This window comes from Sorex araneus, chromosome 6 (assembly GCF_027595985.1).
Source record: "Sorex araneus isolate mSorAra2 chromosome 6, mSorAra2.pri, whole genome shotgun sequence".
NCBI classification, from domain to species: Eukaryota; Metazoa; Chordata; class Mammalia; order Eulipotyphla; family Soricidae; genus Sorex; species Sorex araneus.
The window spans coordinates 26,387,468-26,414,209 of record NC_073307.1 but is presented as its reverse complement, the minus strand read 5'-3'; the positions used below and the strand labels follow the sequence as shown (position 1 = coordinate 26,414,209).

The following is a 26,742-nucleotide window of genomic DNA, read 5'->3' as shown; positions in this document are numbered from 1 at the left end:
TGGTATGTAAACTCACGAGACACCCCTGCCCCTGGGCCATGCCACTGCAACTGGCGCCCGTGTCAGCTGAGGCTCTGCCCCTCACCACGCAGCCCACCATCTAGCACAGTTTCTCGCCTGGGCTTCCTTCTCTTTTTGCCCACCCTGAGAAATCTGGGGTGTGTTCTCAAGACAAGAGTCAATGCCCCCAGCCTCATGGTGTTGGGAACTCTCAGGGATCATACTTACCCTTCCAAACAGGCACCCCGAAGGGTGCGGGTGTGTGCTGTGCACCTGAGCAGGCCTTGCTTTACACACCAAGCATGTAGATGTCACACATCACACACATGTGGATATGCACAAGTGGCCCCAGGAACTGCTAACCACCCCCATTCTACAAAGCGGGGTGTGGGGGGGGGTGTTGGGGAAAAAGAGCTGAATTGACTTGCCCGCTTAGCTAGAATGCAAACCCAGGCAGTTCACTATTCTGTCAGACACTCAGCGGGGACAGTTTGCAGGCGCTGAGCTTGGTGTGGGTATGTCGGACACCTGCCCAGGGAGAGGCAGGTGTAACTGGGAGAGGTTTCCCAGCCCCTCAGCGGTGCGGGCCAGCCTCCCCCCACTTTGTGAATGAAGGCAAAGGAAGAGAAATGTTGCAGTGATTCCCTTTGAGCTCCTATTTCTTTCTTGTTGCAAAAAAGTGCTTATTTCAGCATCCATCATCTCCGTCTTTGTTGTGCAGACAGTCTGCCCTGTCGCAGGATCTGTGCTGTTATTATGAGTTTGTTTATTATTAGATTTATTTCTCCTATAAGCAAATGTGTTCACAACATTCCATCGGGGAATCTTCTTAATTGTCACATAAATGTCATTTTATGTAAATTGAATATTTATCTTTCCATCCATGCAAGGGGGTGGTAGGAAAAGAAAGAATAAACAACCTTCAGTCTCGGAGAGAGGGAAAGGCACCCCATCCCAGCTCACAACTCACCCACGTGCCTTCAAAGCCAAAGGTGAGCTCAAAAAATGATTGGATCCTGTTAGAGGGGCTGCCGAACGCGTAGAAGAAAAAGTTGGCAGCAGAGCTCTGGGGTTCCAAGGCCAGGCGGCCCCCGCCGCTCAAAGCCCACCTGAGACCATCCCCTCCCCTCCCCAGCTGGGAGCACCGGGAGAAGGCTGCAGCTCGCCCCCCTACTTCTTCCGATCCAGGAGGCTACCCCCCTCCCCTTGCTCCTTCCTCGAGAGAAGGTGAGCACGGCGGGCGCCGCGGGTTGGGTGGGTGTGGCCCGTGGCTCCGGGAACGGACCCAAGGCCCCGCCACCGCCCGCGAGCCGCCCGACAGCCCGCCCGCCTGGCGAGCGCAAGCTCTTCTTCCAGAAACTGCGAGGATCGGAGAGCACTGTTTGTGCACCACAAGGTCAAGTCGGGAAGTGGAGCCGGAGGAGGAGGGGCGAGGAGGCGAAGGGTGGGGAGAGGGGCGCACCGCTTCCTCGCCAAGTGCCAGCCTTTGGAAGTTGCCCCTCGGTTTTTAACCCTTTAGGGGGAGTGGGAAGGACGAGCCAGGCGGAAGGGGGCACCCTGGGGCCAACTCCTGGGGCCAGGGCGCGCAGCCGCCCACCCACTCAACACCGCGTTCCCCATCCCCCGGAAATGCAGGGCAGAGCAGGGCGCCTGGAGGCACCGGCGCGGGGGGAGGGGGCGGCGAACTCGGGAGAGACCCTCTCTACGGACCGCCCCTCCTTTCTGGAGGTCGCCCACAATTTCAAGTTTCCCCCGCCCGGGATGTTAGTTTCCATCTGCCGTGGGTGGGGGAGGAGAGCCGCGCCCCCTCCCCCAGACTCGCGCGCGCCCCTCCCCTCCGCTTCTGCCAGCACTTTCTGCTCACTTCTGGCGCTGCAAAACGCCACGCGATATATTCGATTCGCATTTTAAAACCAGCGTTTCGGGAGCAGGGCCTAGGGCGAGGGTCTTCCCGTGCTGGAGCCCCGGGAGGCGGGGTGCTCAGTGCAAACCTCGTTCCCTCCGCGAGTGTCGCCTCCAGGCTGTTATTTGCAAAGAAACGTCTTTTTGACGCAGGGAGAAATGGCAAATTTTAAGTACGTCATTAATATGGCGCCAAAAGATTTTTTTAAGTATAAGCTCGCTGTATTTTTTTTTTAAGGTTGCGGGGGGCGCCGCCCGGGCCTGGGGCGCGAAGGGGGCGGGGTGTGAGCAGAAAGTGTGAGTGAGAGAGTGGAGGGGCGGGGTATGTGTGTGAGTGTGTGAAGTGTGAGCAGACCTGATGGGACTTGCACGGGCGCAGCCGCCGCTCGGGCCCGGCCCTGGGGACAGGGCGGGCTGGGGGCGCCCCAGAGCCCATGGGGAGTCCGGACCCGGGGTACAGGCAGGCAGGAGGCCCGGCTGGGCCCCCCTACCCTGGGGCCTGCAATGCTACCTGGACCCGCAGCTGAAGCCAAACAACTGGGCGCGGGGGGGGGGGGGCGGACTGGAAGGGGGAGGTCGGGCGACGAGGGGGGTGTCAGGAGTGGAGATCCGAGTGAATAAGAAAAAAAGTGGCTACTCCCCCTCCCTCGCTCCTCCCGCCCGCCCCCACCCCACCCCCACCCCAACACATTTTTTTTTCTAAAGAGATCACAAGGAAGTCTTGGTTTAAAAAGAAACAGAAACATACACAGGGGGGTTGGTGAATGGTGCCGACCGCGGCCATCGCACTTGGAGGCTATTTTTTGGGGGGTGAGTAGCGTCAATGGAGTTACTTTGCGCCCACTCCTAGCGGCACGGGCTTGGGTTCCGCGGGCTGACCGTCCCCCGCAGGGGTGCGGGGCTGGGGACGCCGTGGGCCTGGCCGCCTCCCTCGCCGCGACCCCGGATGGATGCGCGCCCCCCACCCGCCCGCGCCGGCCCCAGGAGCTCCGGGTTTCGGGAGCATCCTTCCCGCGCCGGCCCCCGTCGTGGCGCGTAGCCGAGGGCAGCGCCCCTCGAAAGGGCACCGCGGACCAAGGTAAGATCCAGCCCCGGGCGATGGGCCCTGCGCATCTCCCCGGCGTTATTTTGTGTTTTTGCAACAGATCCGCCAGCGCTCCTCGCGTCCTCGCTCTCTCTCTCTCTCGCTCTCTCTCTCTCTTGCTCGCTCGCTCCCTCTCTCTCCTGCTGGCTGCCTGTTCTAGGAAGCCAGCGCGGGGGGGGGGGGAGAGATGCACAGCACAGGGGAGAGAGATTGCGCATGTTGGTCAGTCGTATTTTAAAGAGTACATTGCGGGGAGGCTGAGAGGGGCGCATGCAACAACAACTTTTGGAAGGGTGAGCTTGGCGACCTTCTTTATTAATGACTGCGGCAAAGCGCCCCTGGGCCGGCAAGGGGGCGCGGGCGGGCGGGGGCGCGCCAGGGCTGCAACTTGCCCCGCGGGCTCTGGCTGGGCGGAGGGGCTGCGGCGGGAGACCGGTGCCGAGGGGAGGTCGCGCGGCTCGGAGGGGGGGGCGGGGGCTCGGAGGACCCGGAGCTATCTGCCCTCCTGTCGCCCCGAGTTTCATTTTGTGGATACGCAGCACGTCCGGGCGCCGAACCGGGCTGAGCCGGTGCACATGACCCCGCGCTGGGCTCACGTGCAGCCGGTCCGGTCCCAGACACCTTCCGGGGGCCACCGCCTCCGCCCTGTCGCCCCCTCTCCGGGCTTGGGTGCACGCGGGCGCTGCACGCGGGGGCAGCATGCTCCGCAGCCGGGCGCGGAGGCTCTGCACAAATTGAACAGTTTTTTTGGAGGGGCGGGGGACACCCTATCCAGGTGAGTGTGGAGGGTGAACCGTCCCGGCGCTGGGGGCGCGGGTTGGGGTCGGGGACAGCTCCCCCCTCCGGGGCTGCGCGGGAGTCCGGCGGGGGAGAAGAGCTGGGAGAGTGGAAATGTACCGGCGGCGGCCGGAGCGGCGGGTGCGCGCCCGCGGGGCGACGGCAGGGGGCGTGGCCCTTGTTTACCTTCTCCCAAACTCTGCCGGTTCGCGTCCCGCTCTGGGGACGGATCCGCAGTCCCTCGCCCTCCGCCCCCGCCCCAGCGCCCAGGCTAGGACCGGGAAGACGTCTGCAAGTGGCGGCGCCCAGCCTGGGACGTACACACCTGACCCTCAAATGAGTGACATTGCAGCCCCCGCCCCCACCGAGCACCGCTGCAGTCCCTCTGCCGGTTCCCGGGCCCCGCCCCGCCTCCGGCTGTGGCATCTTCCCGGCCTCACCTCCTTCCTCCCTCTCTCCTTCCCACCCACTCGCCTGCGCCTGCCGCGCGGCTCCCGCCCGCCTCCTCCCCGCCGGGTGCAGACTTGTGGCTCCCTCCGGTCCCTTCCCGCCTATCCCCGGGCCCCGAGACAGCCTCTGCTCCGGGCCGAGGGGATGAGAGGGACCAGCCTGGCGATTCGTAGATGTTACATCAGAAGCGGAGGATGTCTGCGAGACAGGCAGTAAGGCTTTACTCTAGCTTCCAGAGGCCCGGACAGCCGCCTCCCCCACCCCCACCCCTCCTACACCCCGTCCTCCACTACACACAGCTGCCCACCGCCAGGGACTCGATCGCCGGTGTCCACAGCACCTAGACCTCCCCCCTCCCCGCCTCAGCACCTGGGGCATCTAGTCCGCCTCCCGGCACTGGCCCCCGACCCGAACCGCCTCTTGCCCTTCGATCTCCTGGGCCGGAGCCCCCCGCAGCCACCTCCGGCTCCTCCTCCCGGCTCCCGCGGTCGGAATCACGCCGGCGCGCCTCCAGCCTGCGGTCCCGCGCACCGCCTGCAGGGGCAGGCTGGAGGCAGGCGCGCCGCCCCCTCCCGATCCCTCCCCCCCACTACCGCCGCCGGCCCCGGCACTTTTTTTTTTTTTTAACCACCTTTTATGAAGGCCTGGTGTCCAGGCTGCACACTAGGGGGTGGCAAGAAGTGCCGCGCATCCACCCCGCCGGGTGCCGTGGGCACGCGGCGGTCGGCGATGCTGGGCCTTGCAGATTTTCAGACCTTAGCCCCCCACCCCGGTGTGGAGCAGCCCCTCCCCCTCGCCTGCAGCGGGATTCTTAGAAAGTTTCATCCCTGGAGCTGACTTGGCTGGGGTCTTTCCCTAGGCTTCATCTCCGTGCTCAGACCTGGGCCCGTGGGGCTGGGGGGCGACTCGGCAGTGAGCACCTCTGACCAGCGAGCGGGCTGCCTTACCTTAGCTGGAATTCAGAGGAGCGCTGGGCCCTTGGCTGTGGCGAATCCTAAAAGTTTGTGTTTGCAAACTCAGGCTTGGTAGCGAAGGCAGCTGGGCCCTTCCGCCCGAGGATGGCACTAACTCCCCTCCTTCACTGGTAAAATTCCCAGTAGGACATTTGGCGAAAAAGGGCTGAGCAAGGGAGCTGCCAACCGGGCCTGGCCCTGTTTTCCGGGTTCCCAGGGTGCTGCCATTTCCCCCTCCCCTAACTTCCTCTCTCACCTCAGGGCCCCCGGGTGAACGCACCATCTCTCCTGTCCCATCTTCCTCGGGCGGGTTGGGACTTGCAGAGCGATCTAACAAGCAGGGGAGGAAAATAACAACAGAATAACTGTAAGGGGAAGGAATGAGTAATAAAGCCGACCCAGGCAGGGAGGAGGGCTTTCATGTTTAAGAGATGCTATTTGCTTTTTAGGTCACAGGCCTCAAAAACAGGCTTTGATCCGAAGTGGGCGAATAATTTATTGAGAAAGTTTGCATGGTAGGGGAAAAAGGGATGTTTGTTTGATCTGGAGCCCTCGGCTGTTGTTCAGAGTGGAAGAGCATTTGGTTCCCCAGCAAATGCCTCACAGAGGGAAGTCCTTGCCCCAGGCAGCAGCAGGCTGTGGAGTAAATGTTGGTTTTGAAACTGTTTGGCCAAGGGTCTCCCCTAGCACTTTTGGAGATAAAAGTGTTTAAGGATAGAGCTGTTTTGGACTCGGCATACAGCTGGTGTTTCCAGAACGTTTCCCTCCAGCCTGCTTTTCTTTTCCCCAAATAGCCTGGCTGAATGGCCCGTGACTCTGATCCTGGAGGCTGTCAGAAATTTCTCCTTCGCCTTCATTGACAAATGAGGTAGGACGGTTGGTCCCCACCCCCTAGGTACACTGCAGTTTTGAGGTTAGACTTGTTTAACCCTGATTTCATACCCTTGAAGTTGGGGGCAGGGTGTTCTGATAACTGCCTTATACCCGGACCCCAGTCAGAGAGTTTGAGTGCAAACCCTCACACCTCCTCCGGCGGACGGGTTGTGGAGGCCTCGTGGTTCTCCCTTAAAGGCTGTGAAAGGGACAGACTAAAGCTGCAGGCAGGGAAGACCCTTTACCTAGCACCCCCTACCAGTGGAATTTGAAGGTCCGTACACCGAAGCCCAGTGGGCCTGGTCCCTCCTCCCTCTGGAAACCAACAGCCTGTGTTAGCTGTGCGGTTACCAGCTAGACAGTTGCTCTGTGCCTCAGTTTCTCCATCTGCAGATGGACTTACTAACGGTTCCTAGGTATTTATGTACATATGTAGGAGCATGGACTAAACGAGCCTTTGTAGACTGAGCACTGTAAGCCTAGAGGCAGGCATGAGGGAAGCACTTGATGGCTCCTGGCTTTTTTTTTTTTTTTTTTTGCTTTTTGGGTTACACCTGGTGATGCACAGGGCTGACTCCTGGCTCTGCACTCAGGAATCACCCCTGGCAGTGCTCAGAGGACCATATTGGATGCTGGGAATCGAACCCAGGTCGGCCGCGTGCAAGGCAAACGCCCTACCCGATGTGCTATCGCTCCAGCCCTGATGGCTCCTGGCTTTTGGAGTATTACTATGAATGGTCTGAGAGGACCCAAGTGCAGCCTAGACCTTTGCTGTCTTCTCTTGAGGTTCTCTCCCAGCGAGCCAGGCTCTATTCTCTGAGGAAGGGGACCAGAGGGTCCTGCGGCTGCCCCCCTGGGGAGGAGCAAGGAGAGGGCTGAGCCTGGCTCTCACTGAAGTGGAGAGTAGGTGCTGCAGGACAGCAGACAAAGCCCCCTTTCTTTGTCCCAGCATCCCCTTGGTCTGTCCCCAGAGCCAGGGCTGGAGGGGAGGCAGTGAGCGGGCAGCCCGTGCCAGGGGCGCCGGGAATCCCAGGTGGACCGCGAGGGGTGTCCCGAGCAGGGATTGGGCTCCCCACGGTGAAAGCACGTCTGAGGATCTGTGTGTTCCAGACCTGTTTCTGGGGCAGCCACGCCTGTCCCAGGGAAGGCATTAAAGTTAACGAGAGATAGGAGAGCGGGGGCTCCGACCCCCGATGGTGGCGCCGTGAGAGTGTGCCGCGCTTGTTTTCTGAGTGTCTGGCCTTCCCGACACAAGGAGGCTCTGAGGACAGGTTTTCCAGCCGAAATATCATTAAATTGTATTAGCATCTTATTACACACGCGCCTTAGTGGTCTGCCTCAGACAGGGAGAGTTTTTGTTTCTCTCTGAAAGATTGTGTCTGGAATGGTAAATTGCCTGCTTGAAAGCCCTTTTCCCCCTTTTTAAGAAGGAAGACGAAATCCTGCTGTGTGTGGAGGCGGGTCGGGCAGGCCTGGTGGCCCCCAGAGAGGAGAGGCCAGAGGCCAAGTTGGGGTGTTTTAACTGCCCGAGGAGCGGCTGCAGTCGCAGGCCTGAAAGGCCCACTGTTCCCAGGGTCAGCTGGAGGGGCGGTAATGGAGGCCCAGGGTGTTTATTTGAGTTTATTTGCGGAGAGGTCTTTAAAGGGGGCTGGCATTAGACATCGCGGCCCCCACTAAAACCCGTGGCTCGCGCTGCCAAGAAAACATCTGCCACCAAATTGCTGCCCTATTACTAAGTTGACATTGATCATTAGCCAGGAGCCCAACCAAATAAAGCCTCCTGGAAAATGTGTGAGGTGAAGAGGGGGAAAGGCGGGCTATGAAAACAGGGTGAAATCTTGGGCCCGGGTGTTGGTTCCTGCAGGCTGCAGGCAGGCCAGCTGGACTGGGGGGTGGGGGCGAGGGTGCCCTCGGCACACATCTAGCTCGGGTAGGTGCCAGGTACAACACCAAGGTGGTGTCGGGGCGCCCCGAGAGGACCCAGCTAGATGTGCCTCTTGGTCTGTGGACTGCATGTTCCAAGTCCGAGCAGAGGTTGGAGGAGCCGACCCTGGCTGGGCGGGTGCCCTGCAGGTCCTGAGTAACAGAAATGGTTCCGAGAAGGTACTCTGCACCACCTCTGGGACCCCAGAGTCAGATCTGCAGAGACCACTGGTAACCACGCAGCAGGGCGAGAAGGTGGGGGCCGGGGGCCAGGCGCCCGGGAACGCGCCGTCAGTTGGCCGAGGGCCGGCTGGAAGTCGGTGGGAATGGGATCGTGGTCAGCGGGCACCGGTTGAGGAGCTGCAGGAGGCCTTGAGGTCGAGGTCGAGAGCTTGGTTTTTGCCCTTTGGGAGGAGGGAAGCCTTGAAAGACTGAAAATGGGCCTGGCCGTTGGATGTATGCGTCTGAGCGGTCCTTTTTCACGGCTCTGTGGGTCCTGAAATAGGGGAACCCTGTAGGAAGAGGGAGATGGGTGTGGAGACCCAAGGCTGGGGATGGAGTGACTGGGCCCAGTGGGAGAGCCGCAGAGATGGCAAGGGGACCAGGATGGGGACCAGAGCCTTCCCGGGCTTGGCTCAGTTTGGTGGATGAGGGTGAAGGACACGCAGAAAGACTGTGAGCTGCCGCTCCCTGGAGGGTCCCGGGATCCCCCACTGCCCTGAGGGAGAGTCTCCCAGCTGTGGCTCTGAGCTGGCGGCTGAAGTTTAGGGGCGCTTTCTTTCCTGGTGGCGCTCCAGGGGCACATAAGGGCCTTCTCCAGGTAACTCGGGGAGCATTGAGGGGCCGGTGGAACATTTGCTGCCCTGGACTTTGGTCTGCTGAAAGTGGGTGGTCCCCAAAGGAGCACAACCCCCCCCCAACCGCCGCACTTTGTCTGGGGCTTCCTTAGCCGCTGACACTGGGGTTCACTTGCGGCAGGAGCGCCTCTAGAGCAGGCTGTTCAAAGGGAAGAAGCCTCGCTCCTGGAGCAGGGGTTGCCCGCCGAAGCCTCGTGATGACTCCAATTAAGCCGCTCCGCAGTGCAGCCGGCTCCCGGGAGCACTCGGGGTGTTTCCAAGGCCAGCTTGGACGGGGGTCCAGCCCAAGGCAGGGTGTCTGTGGACAGGTCCCTTTTGGTGTCTGGACAGTCGGGAGCAGCGTGATGAGAAGGGCACGTGTGGTCCCAGAGGCCTGTCCCAGGGACCTGTCATGGTTCCTGCGGTGGGGGCCAGTCCCTGCGCTCCAGGCTTTGTCCTACAGGCCACCGTCTACCCCGCCTGGCCCACAGATGTGTTCCGCTCGGGCCTCTCTGAGTGTTGTGAAAATTTATTTAGAATCAGTTGCCAATTCTAATCTCAGCCAGTTCATGGCCCTGGACCACTGAGGGGATGCGGGCAGAACTAGGACTAGAACTAGAACTCATCATCACCCCGGAATCCTGAGTTTGTGCCTTGGGAGGGGGACCCCTCGGGGAAGACTCCTATTGGCCGCGCCAGACGAGCAGTGGAATTCTGGCCCGGGATGGCCAGGGAAGGGGGGGCAGGGGGCTGAACTGCAGAAATAGTGTCTACCCTGCCTGTGACAGGCTGGCCTGGCAAGGGTAGGCGAGAGTTGGGGGTCCTGTTAGGGGAACCTCCTTGTCACACTTTGACCCAGGAGGATCGTAGGGGCTGCAGCTTTGGGGGGTGGCTAAGCATTGTTACCCAAACCAAGATCGGGGTCCCTGGGCTGCTCATGCCCGTTGCTCAGAGGTGGAGAGGCTCCAGACCACCCGTGTGGGCCCCTTCCCCCCCCCCCCCCGTCAGAGCTGTCCAGCAGGGTGCCCATGCAGGGTGCCCATGTGCGCAGGGGCCCTTCCTCGCAGCCACAGTGAGAACTGGGTTTTGGGACCTCGAAACACAACCCCCCCACCCCATTCCCAGCAGCCCTCCTGTCATCCTGTCCCTGCTGGGTGTTGGGAGGGGTGGGGGAGGGGCGGTGACTCTGGGGGTGAGAGCAGCAAGCAGGGTCTTCTCGGGCAGTTACATTCTGGGAAAACTAGTGCCCTCTGCCCAGCTCGGTGAGAGCAGACTGGGGGGCAGCAGCAGGTCCCAGAGGGGATCCCAGCCCCAGTCTAGGTCTTGTGTCACAGCAGCTGGAGACCCAGGTCCCCAGGGGAGGGGAGCAGGCTCCACCCCAGGAGGTGCCAGCGGCAGGTGGAGCCAGAGCCTCCCCGCTGAGACCCCCCCCCACACACACACACTCACACACTGCATTGCCGGGTGTGGGGGGGGGGGCTAGCCTTCACCCTTCCACTCTGTGGAGAGGTCAGCGTGCGCCTGGGGGCTCTCCCAGACCCAGCTCGGAGGCGCCCTGCCTGCCCACCATCTCTGCAGTCCTGTGGCCGCCACTGCCAGGAGGGCGTGTCCGCTGACGCCCCTTGTCCGCTTAACCCAGGGCACACAGCCCTCCCGAAAGAAGCCCTCTGCATGCGGCCGCACCCAGTTTAATCTGTGGCACCGTTGGGACCCCTGAACACTGAGGCCCTGACACCCCCAGGTGTTTGTGTGCGGCCCCGCCCCCCTCCTCCAATAGAAGGAGAGGAAAGATTTCATCTTGTTCTCCTCCTGGGCACGCAGCCGACTTGCAGCTTGGGGATGGGTAGAATTAGGGTGGGGGTTAGACCCCCGAGGTAAGGGAGTTTTTCTGCGAGACCCAGGGTTCCCTCTGCTGCCTGTGCGTCTTACCAGAACCTTCTTCGTTTTGCAGATGGAAGAGAAGAGGCGAAAATACTCCATCAGCAGTGACAACTCTGACACCACTGACAGTAAGACCTCCCAGATTGGGGCTCCCCCCGGGAAAGTGTTTGGCAGCCCCTCGGGCCCACAGGTCTGGGGTGAGGGTGGCAGCCCCATTGTCTCTGCCCGCTTTCACGCCCGCCTGGCCTTGTCTGTCCCACAGTGCTCCCCGGCTTTCGCCCGTGCTGCTCGCCTGCCTCTCCCTCACGCCTCCCAGGCCCTGGGCCATCCTGGCACTTTCGAGAGCTGGCGGAGGGGTCACGGAGGAATCCGCTTAGTCGCCATTTCAGTGACCTGAGCAGCGTCTTTTCCCCGCCAGTGTGGCAGTCAGGCTGTGCGCACAGCCGTATCCCCAGCTCCCCGTCTCTCTCTGGTGGCTAGCTGCTCAGTTAATGCTGGCTGGAGAAAGTATGGCCTTGGTGGGCTCTTGGTGTAGAATCTCAGGGGTGTGGGTCATGGTCGGGAGCAGGAGCAGGACTTACCGGGGAGAAAAGGGGGCGGAAGGAGCAGCTTCTGCAATTGGGGGAAAGTAGGGGAGTCCGCATATGTTACGAGCTTTTCTCATGGTCTTTTTTCTGATGGCTCAGAGGGCTGGATGGAGCACAGGCCTTGCATGCGAGAGCCCCGCGTCCCTGGCCCAGCGCTGCATGGACCACCCTCCCCCCACCTGCCACCCTCCAAGCCCCGAGCTGGGAGCAGCCCCTGAACGCCATAGGATAGGACCAATAAAAGTTTTACAAATTAAAAAGATGGGAGGGGCCTGGGGGTGCTTTTCTCTGGAACTAGTAGGCAGCTCTCCTCAGATGCCCCTGGTCGCCGGGCCCCCCCCCAATACCTGTGGAATGAGGAGTTCCTTTCTGGCCCCCAGAGCAGAGGCAGATCTGAGGGTGCAGATCTGGGTCCTGGAACCCCAGATCTGACGTCATTCCCACTGACACTAGGCAGATCCCCAAGGAGAGTTAGTGCTCCCTGATTCCTGTGACACGCCCCTGCCTGAGGATAGAGGTACGGAGGTGGGCCTGTCAGATCCCCAGGGGGTCCCTGTCAAGTCCTGTCAGGTCCCTGTCAGATCCCTGTCAGATCGTTGTCAGCCTCTGTCAGCCCCCGACAGTCCCTGTCAGATCCCTGTCAGCCCCGTGCCACCTGCAGCTCTCAGTCAGGCCAGCCGCCAGGGGCTGCTGGCACCAGGCTTCTCTGGTGCCTGACCAAGTCTGCCTTGACCCCACACGCAGCAGGCAGGAGATCACAGGACCCGGCCCTCTGGCCCGGCTCTGCCGGCCGTTCCCAGCGCAGAGTTCCGGGAGGCCAGGCGCCACACTCGTCCCACAGCTGCATCAGAGTTGGGTCAGGCTGGAGCCTCCTCCCTACCCGCCTCCCGCTGCCATCGCTGCTGCTCCTTGAACTTGCTGATGTCAGCACGGGCCTTAGCCACAGGCCTTGATAACAGTGACCATGGACCTGCTGGAGTCAGAGCAGAGTGCAGGATAGCCTACAAAACTCAAAACAACGGGGCTAGAGAGATAGGACAGCGGGTCAGGTGCTTGCCTTGTGCCCGGCTGGCCGGGCTTGATTCCCGGCCTTGTTTCCTGGCCTCCTGTCTGGTCTCCCGAGCACCACCAGGAGTGATTCCTGAGTATAGAGCTAGGAGTATAGGAGTAACCTCTGAGCATCTCTGGGTGTGGCCCAAAAGCAAAAAAACAAAAACCAAAAACCATGAAAACCTAGAATAAAGATTGCACAGGCTTGATCATTTAATTCTCGCAACTCTTTGAAAGAAGCTGTTCTGCCCCCTTTTATATTATATCTTTATAGAAGAGCAGAGCACTGAGCTCGGGGAAATCTGGCCATTTGCCCAGAGAGACCAGCTAGTACATGACTGGTGGGGCCAAGCTCACACTAGGGTCCATGGAGAGCAACAGCAGATGTCCTGCCCTGCCTGGGACATCCACGGGCCATCATGGCGGGGGTCTAGCCTGGGGCCATGGCAGAGCGTGGCATGACAGGCTTATTCTAGCCCTCCTACAGGAGGATGCAGAAAGGCCCAGGGAAGGACAGGACTTGGTCCTAGAACTGTGGACTTAGCTTGCACTGAGCTCCTTGAACTTGTCACTGTGCGCGCTCTCTGTCTCCCTCTCTGTCTTTCTGTCTCTGTCAGTCTGTCTCTGTCTCTGTCTCTCTGCTCCACAGCAGTGGTTCTTGGGAGACAGTGTAGGGCCAGGGATCAAACCCAGGGTCCCTCGTGCAAGGCAGCCCTTTTCTGCCTGTCCTTTATTTCTTTTGTGTGTGTATTTTTTTTTTAATTTTTTTTGTTGGGGTGGAAAGGTGCAGGTGTCACACCCATCTGTGCTCAGGACTTACTCCTGGTGCTCAGGGGACCACCTGTGGTGCCAGAGATCTAACCCAGCTTGGCCCTGTGCAAGGCAAGCACCTCCTTGGCTGTACTTGGTTGTCCCTTGCTCTCGAGTCCTTTCGTAACTTTCAAGCATCGGGGGCTTCATGTCTTGTTCCCGATGATGCTCAAGGCCCTGCCGCGTGCTTGCAAAGTCAGATCAGAGCTCATTTTCCAGGCTTCCTTCCCGGACTCCCCAGCCTGCTCACGGGCTGCCCCTCTCTCGGCAGGTCACGCCACATCCGCATCAAGATGCTCCAAACTGCCCAGCAGCACCAAGGCAGGCTGGCCTCGGCAGAACGAGAAGAAGCCCTCAGAGGTGGGTGGCAGGGCCCCGCTGCCCGCATGTGTGTGATGTGTATTAGGGAGGGAGGCATTCCTGCCACCAAGGGCACCAAGGGGCCCAGGGGAGGGCAGGGGGTCAGTTCTACAGTCTGAGCATCAGGACCAAGGGAGAGAAAGTGCAGTGGCCAGGGCTGAGAGCTGGGAGGTGCCTGTGGAGTCAGAAGCAGCAGGGTTGGGGGGCATTTGGGAGCAGGGAGTCTGCCCTTCTCGGGCTTCATGTGCATCCACCTCTCAAGCCTCCCTCCTTTCCCACGGAGGTGTTGCTGGTCGCGGGAGCTATGTAGAAAACTGGGGGAAGGGTGGACAGGTGGACATGGGGATCCTGCTTCCTCTGGCTGCTTCTTCCCTCCTGGTCTTCAGTGCATGGCCCTGGGCCGCAAAGGCTTCAAGAACCGGAAGTGCCAGGGGTGGGTCCAGATCCAGCCTCTATGGACACTGTCCTCCAGCCACTAGAGGTGTGGGGCTGGACCCTGTGCTTGTGTGTTTATTATTGTTTTTGATTATTTTAAGCCTGGTAGGGGGCAGGTGTAAGAGTGCTCAGAGTTCTGTGGGGTGCCAGAAATCAAACCCAGTCCTACCACATGCAAAACATTTGTCCAGCCCACTCAGCCTCTCTCTCAGCCGCCCCCCCCAACTTTTACTTTTTCCATCCTTAAAATTAGCCCAGAAGCCCCAGATCTGTGGTTAGTAGACACAGAAGCCCCCAAGGCTGCAAAGCCCAGCCCTGAAGTGTCAGGGGTGGGCAACTGAGCTTCTCACTTGGGCTGGGGGAGGGTATCTTTGTGGGGAGCCCGCCGCTACTCCCCCTGCACCAGCCTTGCTTTCATTAGCCAGCCCTTGGGGTGGGGGCTGGGGGGTGGGGGATCTTCCGCAGAGCCTGGAGTTAGCAAAAGGACTCCCTGCCCCCCCAGGGAGCAGCCCACCCTGGGACTCTGCCTCAGGGAGGCGGCAGCCTTTGAGATCTGATGCCTCCCACCCCTCCCCCCACCTGTCTCCTCCCAGGGCTTCCCGGGGGGAGGGGGGAGGTGGCGGGGAGAAGCTCCCGGAATGCAGCGGGGCTGGAACAAAAGGTGGGGATGGGGAGGGGGAAGGTGGCGCTCCTGGGCCCTCAGAGGCTGCCCTGGCCCTGGGTGGGTGGGTTATGTGTGCACCACTTCCCTTGGGCACAGGGGTATCCAGTGTGCTGGGGTCCCATGGGGGGCCTAGGACCACCCTCAGCCCTCCCCCACCCCCCCTTCCGCCCCTTTCACCTAACTTCCTCCACCGGGTTCCCTGCTACTTTTGGTTTTATTTGCGAGACTGAAGTCCCTCCCAGTCCGGGGAGGAGGCATTGTCATGCCTGGGACCCCCCAGCCCCTCTCCCTTCCGTAGCGGGTGGGGAGTCCTGGGAAGCTCCCTACAGCTCTGTGGGGGGAGGGGCCAGTCTGGGCGGGGCGGGGCCTGGGAGGAAACAGGTGTGAGTGCTGAGGGCTAGGTGATTTGCATGGGGCTGAAAATTCCCCTGCCTCTTGGGTTTTCCAGCGCAGGGCCTTTGAACCTCTCCCCACCTAAAAATAGGGTCAAAACCCTGTACAGGTGGCAACAGCCTGGGGTCCTGAGTCGGAGGGTGTGAGGCTTGGTGGGGCGACACCTGCCCTCCCTGCCCAGACCCCCTGAGGGCTGGGCCAGAAACCAGCTTTCATTCCACCCGGCAGGAGAGCAGCCGGCCCTGCATGCCTTGTCCCCTCAGTGAGGAGGGTGAGCCTGGGCGGTTCCAGGCTCTCATGGAGCTTCGAGGAAGCCATCCAGCAAGGCTTCCGAGTGACCTGGCTCCTGGGAAGGCAGAGCGGAGGGCGGGAGTAGGCGGCAGGGCGGGCCCGGGGCCAGGGAGCCACGGCTTCAGCATCAGGTTAAAGCCTGCATTGGGAAAAGGGGGTCGGGCCAGTGTGGCCCACATCCCTGGGAATTCGTTTGCCTGTGGAGCAGGGACAAGACCCCTCCTGGTGACTTTCAGTTTCCCGGTTTACTTTACCCCTTCTCGGGCTGAATGGTAGAGGGGAGGGGTGGCCCAAGGACCCAGGAGTACTTAGCCTAGCACCAGTACTGTCTCGAAGTGAGTCCAAGAGCTCTGACAAGGGCTGGGGTTGGGCTTCAGGGAAACCAGGGGGCTTCCCTGGGTATCAGGGAACCAGCCTTTCCCAGAGCCACCCAGCGGGTGCCTGTCAAGGGGTGCCCCCCATGTGGTGCCCTGGGGTGGGAGGAAATTGCTGCAGTCAGGAGTCAGGACCCTGGACAGAGCTGAGGCCTTGAGGCCCTCTTCCTGCCCTTCTGGCCTGCACCCCTGGCCAGGGAGTGAGAGGGACCGAGCACAGGGCCCAGCGCCTGGGGTGTTTGAGTAGGTGCCTCATGCCTGGCGTCCTTTAGCCTGCCTGTGGGCGGGAGGAGAGAGGGGAGCATGGCCTGGAGCAGGGTTCTGGGCTAGTTGACTTCTGTCCCAAAAGATGTGAGTCTTAACAGTGCGTGACTCTTTGTCCCTTTGTGGCATGGGAGTCTAATGAATCTAATGGGCGTCCAGGATTTGGAGATCAGCCTTAACGTCTGTGTCAGGCCCCATCCCTCCCTACCCTAACAATCCTTCCTCACACTGTCTGAGAGGGGCCCGAGGACATGTACTTCGTTGTTCTTAATTTTCTCGGGGGTCCCTGTGGTGTTGAGGATCAAACCCCAGACAGCTGCACATGTGTTCCAGCCTGTTGTGTGTATATTCTCTCTCTCTCTCTCTCTCTCTCTCTCTCTCTCTCTCTCTCTCTCTCTCTCTCTCCCTCTCCCCCCTCTTCCTCTCCCTCTCTCTCTCTTCCCCTTTCTCTCCCTCCCTCTCTCCCTCTCCCTCCCTCCCTCCCCTTCTCTCCCCTTCTCTCCCTTCCTCCTTCCTCTTTCATCTCCATCCTTTCCTCTCTCCTCAGTAGCACTTTGCCCCGTCCAGGCCGGGTCTTGACTTGGTCCTCCCTGGAAGACCCTGAGGTCGCAGTGAGGTGGGGTGTGGGGCTGTCCTGCCTCGCTCAGGGACCTAAGCAAAGCCAGGACTGGGGACAAGGGGCAGTGACCTGGCCGTACACGCAAGGCCCAGGGGACAGGCTCCAGGCCTGGCAGGGCTGTGAGGCCAGCATTGTGGTTTGGCAGCTGGGCCTTCCTCGGCCGGGGCAGATGGAAGGGCAGGATACAGGGTGGGGTTGCCCTGGAGCCAACTGTCAGGTAGAAAAGCTGTTTTCAGGAAGCCAGAATCCCCAGAAGACAGCCGCGGGGGGCATGGGGGGCAAAAAACATGAATCTCCAGGACAAGAGCCGCTGATGCTGATGAAAGTTACTGAGCACCTACTCCAGGGGTGGGCCGGAGAGAGAAAGCAGCTGGTCCCGGGGGAGTGGCCTCTGACCGACAGGATGCAGGTGCTGTGCAGCCGAGTGTGAGGACAGCTCTGGCACTGCCATGGCAAGTGAGCCCTGCCCTAGGGGTCCTGGGACAGAGAGATTGCCGGAAGAAAGTGGACATAAAGTTGGCCTCCGGGGCCCTGGAACACTGGCTGGCCCCAATGGGGGATGTGGTGGGGGGAAATTGGCAAGAGAGTGGGGATCCCACTGGGATCAGCCGGCCAAGATGAAGGTGCTGGGGGCCACCCACTTCAGAGGGACCAGGCCAAGGAACCCTGGCCATTCCTGGGAGAGATGAGCGATGCTGTGGGCAGCCTCCGTGGAGGTAGCCCCCCAGTCCCAGTGGTGCCCAGGGGAAGTGTCAGCGTAGCACACCCCCACCACCCCCTTTGCAGAGACGTTGAGTAAGGCCACCGTGGAGCCACTTGGCCATTCTGGGTCAGAGACCCAGCGTGAGGTCAGATGTTTGTCTTGCATATAGCCACCCTGGCACTGCCAACAGGTGCTTTCCAGAACAGAGCCAGGAAGAGCCCCTGGACACAGCAGAGTGTGGCCCCAAATAGCCCCCCCCACACACACACATACTCCAATCAATAAAGTTGGGCCCTTCTACTGCCAGATAAGGTGGGGTTCCCAGATGAGTTGGCTGTGGGCCTGAACGGTGTGCAGGAGGAACAAGGAGTGACCGATGTTTGGAAGAGCTTATTCTCTCTGAAGAGCGTGACGGTATGCACCGTGGGGGAGACGCAGAGTGCTCAGACTTGGGAAGTACCAAGAAGCCAGACCTAGTGTTTATGTGCCCTGTGAGGGATCCAGCCGGGATCCCAGCCTCCTGGCGCAGCCCCGAGCCCCGCGCCTGCCTCCTCCTCCTGGGCTGAGGGCAGGAATCTCCTGCACTCGTCGGAAGCAGTGCTGCTCCTGCAGCTGGAAAGGCCTCCTGGCCTCTGGGACTTGTCCCGTGAAAGAAACGTGTGTCGCGAATCCTCCTTAAGAGCAGGCAGTGCCGTCGTCCTTGTGAAAGTAAGAGAAAGCCATGGAGAGTGGGAGCCAGTGCAAGGTGTGTCTCTGCAGCTTAGCCTGGTGCAAGCTTCAGAGGGACCAGGCCAAGGCGCTTCTCAGTCTCGCACTAGTGTTTCATGCCTAATTTTTACTATATTAAGTTTGTTTTCGGCTAAGACATTTTTTAGCAATTCCCAGCATGGGAGAGAAGGCTTTGTTTCGTTTGGAAGGAATCATAGGTAACTGTGTGCAGGCAATAGTGCAAGGCCAGAGCCAGAGTACTTGGGTAGGGCGTTTGCCTTGCGCACAGCTGACCCAGGTTGGAGCCCTACCACTCCAGATGGTCCTGGATTAACCCCTGAGTACTGCCAGGTATGGCCCCAAACCAAAACCAAAACAGAAAGACTAGAGCAGGGGTTAAGGCATTTGCTTTGCATGCCTGGTTAGATCCCCAACACCCAAACCCCGTGAGAAGTGATCCCTGAGCACTGAGCCAGGAGTCAGCACTTGATAGATGTGACCCAATGCTCAGACACACACGAAGGCTTGTGCAGATCTCTGCAGGGGAGGTTAACTCTTTTTTTTGCTTTTTGGGTCACACCTAGAGATGCACAGGGGTTGCTCCTGGCTCTGCACTCAGGAATTACCCCTGGTGGTGCTCTGGGGATCATATGGGATGCTGGGAATCGAACCCAGGGCCAGCCGCATGCAAACACCCTACCCGCTCTGCTGTTTCTCCAGCCCCGGGGATGTTAACTCGTAAGCCTCAGTCTTCTCATCTGTAAAGTGGAGTGGGGCAGTTAATGGGACTTTGCTGAGGTTTTCTTTTTATATAAGGCAGTAAGCACAGTATCTGGCATGCCAGGACGGGGCAGTTGTTTTTTAGTTTTTTACCGTGAGCTAATGAGATGAGGTACTCAGAGAAAAATACTGTGATTTAAAAATCAGAACTCTGGTAGTGATTCTGTTTGATTCTTCTAAGACAGACCCTGAAGCATCCTTTGATGAGCTAACTGTGCTGGGGCTGATGCTGAGGTCTCGTCCTGACTAATGGCGTTTTCAGTGGCTCTGGGGCAGTGACCAGGAGGAGTCCCCCAGATCCGCCCCCTCCCGGTTCTCTCCGCTCGGTAGGGCAGGCAGTTTGAAGCGTGGGGTCGCGTCGCCAGTCAGTCCTAAGCTCCTGTCACTCAGTCATCCATTCCACAAGGATTTCTCAAGCACCAGCTGTTTGCCCAGCCCCGGGCTCCAGACAGGCACGAGGCCGAGCCGACCACAGGCCCCTCTGCCGCGCTCAGCTCGGCTCGGCTCGTCAAGGAGACGAGCTTTACACAAACCATCACATTTTGTAATTGTGATAAGTGCTGGAGCTTAACCCCACTTCCTCTTGGTGCCTCTTGGTCTAAAAAATCAACGACGAGCGAAGAGACAGGAATTTACCCTTGGGAGAGGGAAGCAGAGACGCAGAGACCAAGGTCCCTGGGCGCAACACTGAAGTAATACCCACCAATCTGGTGCTCAGATAAACGAATTCTTAGCATAGTGCGCTGACGTGGCCTGTTGTCCTTGTCTTTATTTGCCTTCGGTGATTGCATCAGACGCTAGAGATACTTTCTGGCAGAGCCTGTTTCTAGTTCTTAGGGAAGTAGATACAGAAAACTAGAGAGGTGTTTCAGAGGGGTGTGTGGCCCCAGGGATCGAACCCAGGTCCTTGCAAATACAAGGCAGCCACTCTACTCTGAGCCACATCCCTGCCCCCGTGGAGGTCTTTATTCTTAGGGGAAAGATTGGGGGGGGGGGGTGCTGGGATGAAACAGTGGTGAAACACCTGTGTGTGAAATCCTGAAGTCCGTGCCCTGCGCCACAGGCCTCCCCCTCCCAGCCCACACCAGACTTCACCTTCACTGCTCCACTGGACAGAACAGGGATCTGTGCCATGCTGGGGATCGATACTCGGGATCTGAATGTGCAAGGCTTGTTCCAGCCCTTTGAGCAATTTCCCCAGCCCCTAGGCAACAGACTTTTAAAGACAATGTGCCCGTGGCTGCCCAAAGAGAAAAATAGTAAACACTCACTTATCATAGAAAATGGCTTGTTCTAGGGGCCAGAGAGGTAGGACAGTGGATAGGGCACTTGCTTTGTATGCAGCCCACCCGAATTCTATCCCCAGCAACACATAAGGTCCCTCAAGCCCACCAAAAGTGATCTTTGAACACAGACAGGAATAAGCCCTGAGCATCACAGGGTGTAACAATGCCCCCCCCCACACACACACCCTCCACTAGCCCAAAATGGCTTGTTTTCCACTTTCCGGTCTGCTTGCCACAGCAGGCCTCCGGTTCATCAGTGTCCATTTTATTCTGTATTCCGTTTCCATAAATAATTCAGAGACGTTGTGAGAGAATAATTGGCCCTCTTTTTCACACCCGACCTCTGGCAGTTCAAAGACAGAGGATGTTCAGGTTTGGCATTGAATTGCCGAGTTCGTTGTACAAGTTTTCTGTAAGTGTCCAGAGGCTCCTTGGAAAGGAGCGTGTCCAGCTGCACAGTCTTGGACAGCCACCCAGAAAGGTGGCGGCAGATCCAGGCGAGGCTCGGAGCCACTCGGCCTTGGTTAGTGCCTGGCATTGCCAGGCCTGGGGTGCACTGTGGGGCTCAGTCCTCTGGCCAGACCTCACTGGGCTCACTCGTAAGGAGCCACGGCAGGAAGCCAGGAGCTTCCAACGCCGGCGCTGTGGGCATTCGGAGGAAGCCCAGAGCCCAGCCTGGCATCGAAGAAGGCTGCCCGGAGCAGCTGTGTGCTGGCCTGAGACTCTAAGCCCAGCCTACTTTGGCAGGGGTGAAGACAACCCCCGCTGTGCCAAAGCAAAAGTTCCCAGGACACTGCAAGTACATCCCTGTGGCCACAAGCCCGGTGGACCCGGCGGTGGGAAGCTGGTGCAAAGCTGTAGGGGGCTGGGAGCTTGCAAAGCCGGCGTCTGATTTACATGTCCCAGCTTTTATGGAAACCGTCTGATCGGGGTTAACTGCAGGACTTTGGCAGCGAGCACAGGACCGAGAGGGCCAGGGGCCCTGGGAGAGTGCTGGCAGACTCCAAGGCTGTCGCGGTCTGAAGGAACCCCGAGAAGGTTCCTTTACCTCTTGCAGTGCGTAGGACCTTGAGTCCGTTGTTTCACTGACCTGAGTTCAAGGGTCTCTCAGCTGTCGACTAGGGAGTGGAAATAAGCAGCTGGTCGCTCCCTAAACTAGAGGTGGCGTGGGGGCCACTAGCTAATTCATGGACTGTCCTCAGGCGTGTCTTGGGCACACAGAGCTCTTGGGGAGGGGGGTGCGGGAGGGATGGTAGTGGGGCACTCCCAGTAGCGCATGGGGGACCGTGAGGTGCCGGAGATCGAAGCTGGACCTCCCTCCAGGAAGCAAACTGTATCGTGCCCAGCCCAAGGAAGCATCCCTGCAGCCCGAAATGTGGACCTCTTGGAACGGGTTTGGGCTCTCCTGAATCACCCTGATCTGACTGAATTGAACTGGAGACAGAATTGAGTCCCTGCCTGGGTTGTGATCTGGTCCATGCCCAGGACCAGGTCTTGTCCACCCCTGGGCCTTGGGCCACACTCTGGTTCTGGTTTTCCAGCTGCTGTTCCAATAAGGTCCTTTCACGTCGAGATTTTGACTGGGTTTATCATCAGGGGGGCTCGCCCTGTTCCTAGGGGTTCAACAAAGAGCCAGCTGGGAGCTAAAGGCCCATTAAATAAAACTTTCAGAGATGCACTCTCATTCATTCAGTCTTTCATTTATTCAGTCGCTGTGCCAGGCACAGAGTATAGCTGAGAAGCTTAAGGCCCATTAAATAAACTTCCAGAGATGCACTTTCATTTATTCAGTCTTTCATTTATTCAGTCGCTGTGCCAGGCACAGAGTATAGCTGAGAATGGGTGAGGCGTGGAGGGGAGGTCCTAAGAAGCAGCGTGGGTCAGGCACTTAAGCTCTCCCGAGTGCCTGTGCGGGGCAGTGAGGTGGGAGGATGGGGTGGGAAGTGGCTGGTTTGGCCATCGGCATTCCTGGAGTCTGGGTGCTCCAGGCGAGGGACCCAGAGGGAGGTCTGATTACAACAATAACCCGGGATGCGAAACCACAGGTGTGTCCAGACTTAGGGGCGCCTCTTCAGGAGGACCAGGATGCTCTGCAGAAACTGCCTGCTGGCTGGAGCGGCACGCGGGCTCTCCCAGGGGTGCTGGCATCACGGCCGCAGGGCTAGGGGTCCTGGATGTGGCACTGGCTCCTCTGGGCTGGGAGGTCTTTGAGACTGTCCGGTGTCCAGAGTTCACTAGGGCTCAGCTCTCTCTTGCCAGGCTGGCCCTGCTGGGCTTGGCAGAGGCCTCAGCCAAGAAAGACTCCAGCCAGCCCTGGGGGCGCGGCTGAAGAACTGCACAGAAACGCCCCTCGCCTCCCTCCCCGGGCCTGGATGAGTGCTTGCTAGTAAGAGTCTCACTGCTTGCTAGTAAGAGATGCAAATTACTGGGGCTGTGAAATCTCCACCACATTCCATCTTCTGTTTAATTAGCATTTAATCGTAATCTCATTTTAATTTTTTTCACACTGGCACCCTAATTAAATGTTAGGGTGTTAGTCTTAACAATTAAATTATATTGGCAAATAGAGTCTTCAAGAAACTTGACCTTTTTCAAGCCAGGGCTGACTCCAGCTAGATGAAGATGTTAATTACATTTCTGCAAAAAAGGCTGCCAGGGCCCCCCTACCCACCCGCCCAGCCCCTTGCCCACTCACCCCTGCACCCTTTTCCACTGTTTCCTTATGGTAAAGGTTCTCCATTCGACGGACACCCACCCAGCCAGCCAGCAAGTGGGGCGTCTGGCGGGCTAGGGCTGCCCTCTGCATGGATGTCTGAGCCTCAGTGAGGCCAGCAGTGTTGGCTTTCTGGGGAGGGTGTGTTTGGAGTTTCGTGTGAGGCCTGGAGCCGTCCTTGAAGTGGTTCCTTTGGTCTTGGTGATGTGACTTCTTTAACGTGAGTCTCATGAGATAATCACTGGGGAAGTCGGCTCCCAAGCAAGTCCCAGCATCTGCAGCTGCCACCGAGCCCCAGCACAGCCCTTGGGGCAGGCCCCCTGTGAGGTCAGCAGCTGAGGAGGCACGGAGCGACGGTGGGGGTGGGGTAACGGTTATGGGAAGTGTCATTCCCTCAGTGGGAGGTACGCAGAGCATGAGGGTGTTCTCAGCCAGCCAGGGGCAGGGTGTACTTGCTTTTCAGAGAAATTCAACACCATCTTCTTCCCACCCTCCCGCACAGCAGGGAACACGGGGGTCTTTTTTTTCTGAGCCCCACCCTAGCGGTGCTTAGGGCTTCCTCCCGACTCTGTCCTCAGGGATCATTGGGATTCACACCAGAGTGCCAGGCACATGCTTTAACCTCTGTACAGTCTCTCTGGCCCTTGGCTTGTTCTTGGGGGACCTTGCAGACACTAATCCCTGGAAAGTCATTCCCTAGGCTGCCCAAACCCCCTTGAGAATCTGGCCTCCGCTTCCTGGGGCTGGCGCCCCGCGCGTCTTCCCCTCCACTTCCCGTGGCTGCAGGTGTGCTCCGTGCTCAGCCCTCTGCAGAGGTTGCCGAGCCGTTGCACACTGGCAGGAGGGGGTATGGACACCAAAGCTGGGCCTCCACACGTGCCTGTCCCCGCCCCGCCTCGCTCTTGCCTTCCTTGGCAAGTGTTTCCTGAGCGCAGAGCCAGGAGTAACCCCTGAGCATTGTCAGGTGTGACCCAAAAAGCAAAAAAGATGAAACATCTTGGTGCCTCTCTCGACGCTGCCCTTTTGTTGGTCAGAACACACGGGAATTCAGTTCTGCAGAGTGCTGGAGTCTCGTGTGCAGAGCCCTATGTGCCAGGCGACGGCTGGGCCCTGAGTGACAGGCTGGGTGCCTTGTGCAGGGTGACTGACGGCTTGTGTACTGACGGCTTTTGGTGGGGGGTGGGGGGCGGTAGCTCTCACGGTGCTCAAGGGGCCAGGTGACACTGGGCCAACTGGGCTGATGGTTCAGTGTTAGGGCCCAAGGCTAGGCTGCTTCCCGGGAGCCCGTGTGGCACCAGGGATTCATCCTGGCTGGGCACTTCCCTGCGCTGTGTCCCTAGTCCCCAGATTGACTTCTTTTCTCTCTTGGAGGGCGTGTGAAGGGGGCACATCTTATCCTACTTGCCAATGTACTGCTTCTCAAGCTTGGCAATGTTGGGGGCCACCAGTGTCACTTGCATGCCGTGCCGTGCCAGGGAGCAAACTTGGGGGCCTGTCCAGCCCTTGAGCTGTCCACTTGGCCCTCTGGCGTCCTGCTTGTCAGCGAGCGGGCAGGAAGCCGCTGGAGCCGCACTGTCCTCGCCTTCGCTGGCGCGAGTGTGAACCTCCCGGTGCCGGCTGAAGCCACTCGGCCCCTCACTGCCCACAGGTGTTCCGGACAGACCTCATCACCGCCATGAAGATCCCAGACTCGTACCAGCTCAGCCCGGATGACTACTACATCCTGGCCGACCCTTGGCGACAGGAATGGGAGAAGGGGGTGCAGGTGCCCGCCGGAGCCGAGGCCATTCCTGAGCCTGTGGTGAGGTGAGTGTCGTCCCTGGGTAGGGGAAGGGGGAAACCAAAGCCTCCCGGTCTGGGTCTTCTCTCTGGTCTGTTTCTTTCTCTCTGTTTTGGTATTTGTTTAGTAGGCTACCCCATACCCCAGCTCAGGGCTTGCGGGACCTTGTGATACCGAGAGTCGAAACTTTTCGCATGCAAAGTATGTGTTCTAGTGCTTTGAGCTACATTCTTGGTCCGTGTGTGTGTGTGTGTGTGTGTGTGTGTGTGTGTGTGTGTGTGTGTGTGTGTGTCCTGTTCCTGATTGCTCCCAGCAGTGCTCAGGGAACATTTTGGTGCCAAGGGATAGACCTTGGTTCTCCTGCATGCATAACACACGTCAGCCGTTGTACGCTGTCTCCAGTTTGTTTCTGATTCTTTTGTCCCATAAACCATCAAACGCGTTCCAGAAATACTGGTGGTTTACTTACTTACTTTGAGGCTGACGGCTTTGTGTGACCTAGGCCAGAAATGTAATCCGGCCTCAGTGGCATGGAAATGACAGAACTGACGCTGACCTCACACGTGGCAGAGAGAGAGAGAGAGAGAGAGAGAGAGAGAGAGAGAGAGAGATGGAAGGAGAAGGGAGGGAGGGAGGGAGGGGAAGAGAGGAGAGAGAGATTCTCTGCACCCCGGAAACCCTCTAAGGGTCTGTCTCCTGCTTGCCTTCCACCCCTCCCCCACTAATGGTCCTGGTGGTCCATTCCTGGTGCTGCCAGCCCACAGCTCTTGCCATGGCCCATTTTTCCCAGGCCTGGGGGCAGAGGTCACAGATGTGTGCCCAAGTACAGCGGGGAGAGCGTTTGACCGGTTTGCAGACACCCAGTGCCTTCTTGGTGCCTGACCTGGCCTGGGCATATGTCATAGAGGCAAAGTGAACTCAAAAGTTCTCCAGAGGGTTGGGTTAGACTCTGGCCCAGGCTTCTTCCGGGGGTCCAGACTGGGGGTGCCCCTGAGTTCTGAGAGTCTCTGGGCCTCTCTGGAAGAGTCTGCAGATTGAAAGGATGTGCTCCCCTGCCCCAGCTCCGTCTGTAGACTGAGCTGCTGTTCCCGCGCCTCTGAGCATCTTCCCAGCTGTCAAGTGGGTTGGAGCAGTGTGTCCCGGGGGGTGGCACTGAGGGTAAGACTGCTGCTGGAGGGAGGGGCGTCCTGCCTCGGCCCAGCCCACCAGTGTGTCAGGCCCCTGGATGTCAGTGTCGGGGTTCTGGGAGTGGACTGCAGATGCCTGCTTGTCCATCGCTGGATCTTGGCCTGCATGCATAGGGCGTATCTGTCGCCCTGGGCGCCTGTTGCTCTCCTCCAGGTCTGTGCCCTTGGGCAAGGAGCACCCAGGGGCTGCAAGGGCGGCACTCCTAGTGAGGTCACCCGGCTCCCCCTGCAGGTCCCGGACCCTCCGTCTTATGCGGGCAGCCAGCCAGACGTGTAGCGCTGTCAGGATGGTTCAGGCAAGCCCTTAGCTCCTGAGATCTCGCCGTTCATCTTCTCACTTAATTACCATAACAGCCCTCTAATGCACAGGTTCCTGTCCCCATTTCAGAGATAAGGAAGTACATTCTGGGGAATTCCCTGCCTGACTCCCAGGGCCTGTGGGCTGGGCCAGGAAATCATAGGCCACGAGAACAGACCCTGGCACGGCCCCTCCCCCGCTGCTACCCCGGCCCTCTCCCTCCCCCGCTGCTGGTCCTCCCTGCCTTACCTCATGGCCCAACATTTCTCAGAGGTGAACCCGTCTCACCGTAGATGGGAAATTGAGACAGGGCCTCTGCGCCTCCCTTGGTGGGGTTGGTGGGGGTTAAAAAACAGCTCCTGGGATTAGACAAACCCAGATGTTTGTCTTCTGGGTGCCCATCCCCCAGGTCCCAGCCCAGCCACCCACTTCCTCCCATTTGCCCTCAGTGTTGGCTTGGGGTGAGGTTTGTCCACGTGTTGGTAGCAGAGCTTCCTCCAGACCCCAGAGAGGAGAGCCCCAGGACGCACAGGAAATGCCTTTTCTGGGGTGAACCCTCTCACCCCAACTCTAGAGAAAAGGCGCTCATGTGATCTTGTCCCCAGGGCCTGAGCAAACTAACAGGTATGGGCAAGTCTGCTGAACGCCTGGGTTCTCCAGAATCCTTAGCCCGTGTTTAGAGTACAGAGAACAGGGTCATGACAGTAGTTCATGGGGTTGTTTTGTTATTGTCGTTTCTTTTTCTATCTTGCACATTTTTT

At 59.1% G+C, this 26,742-nt stretch overlaps 1 protein-coding gene across 8 annotated transcripts in view; it reads left to right on the top strand.

The window, feature by feature from the left end:
• The first annotated feature begins 1,306 nt into the window (after positions 1 to 1,306).
• The window catches only part of JADE2 (jade family PHD finger 2), a 47,485-nt gene continuing 22,049 nt past the window's right edge, over positions 1,307 to 26,742 (top strand). The window contains exons 1-5 of one of the 8 annotated variants that reach the window (XM_055141412.1): positions 2,620 to 2,980; positions 5,961 to 6,034; positions 10,750 to 10,807; positions 13,398 to 13,486; positions 24,365 to 24,522. In XM_055141412.1, coding sequence (XP_054997387.1) covers positions 10,750 to 10,807; positions 13,398 to 13,486; positions 24,365 to 24,522 — 305 coding nt within the window. In that variant the 5' untranslated portion in view covers positions 2,620 to 2,980; positions 5,961 to 6,034. Of the gene's footprint in view, positions 1,397 to 2,619; positions 2,981 to 3,180; positions 3,280 to 3,407; positions 3,762 to 5,960; positions 6,035 to 10,749; positions 10,808 to 13,397; positions 13,487 to 24,364; positions 24,523 to 26,742 lie in introns of those variants that run through there. The other 7 variants (XM_055141414.1, XM_055141415.1, XM_055141417.1 and 4 more) reach the window with 7 other exon arrangements.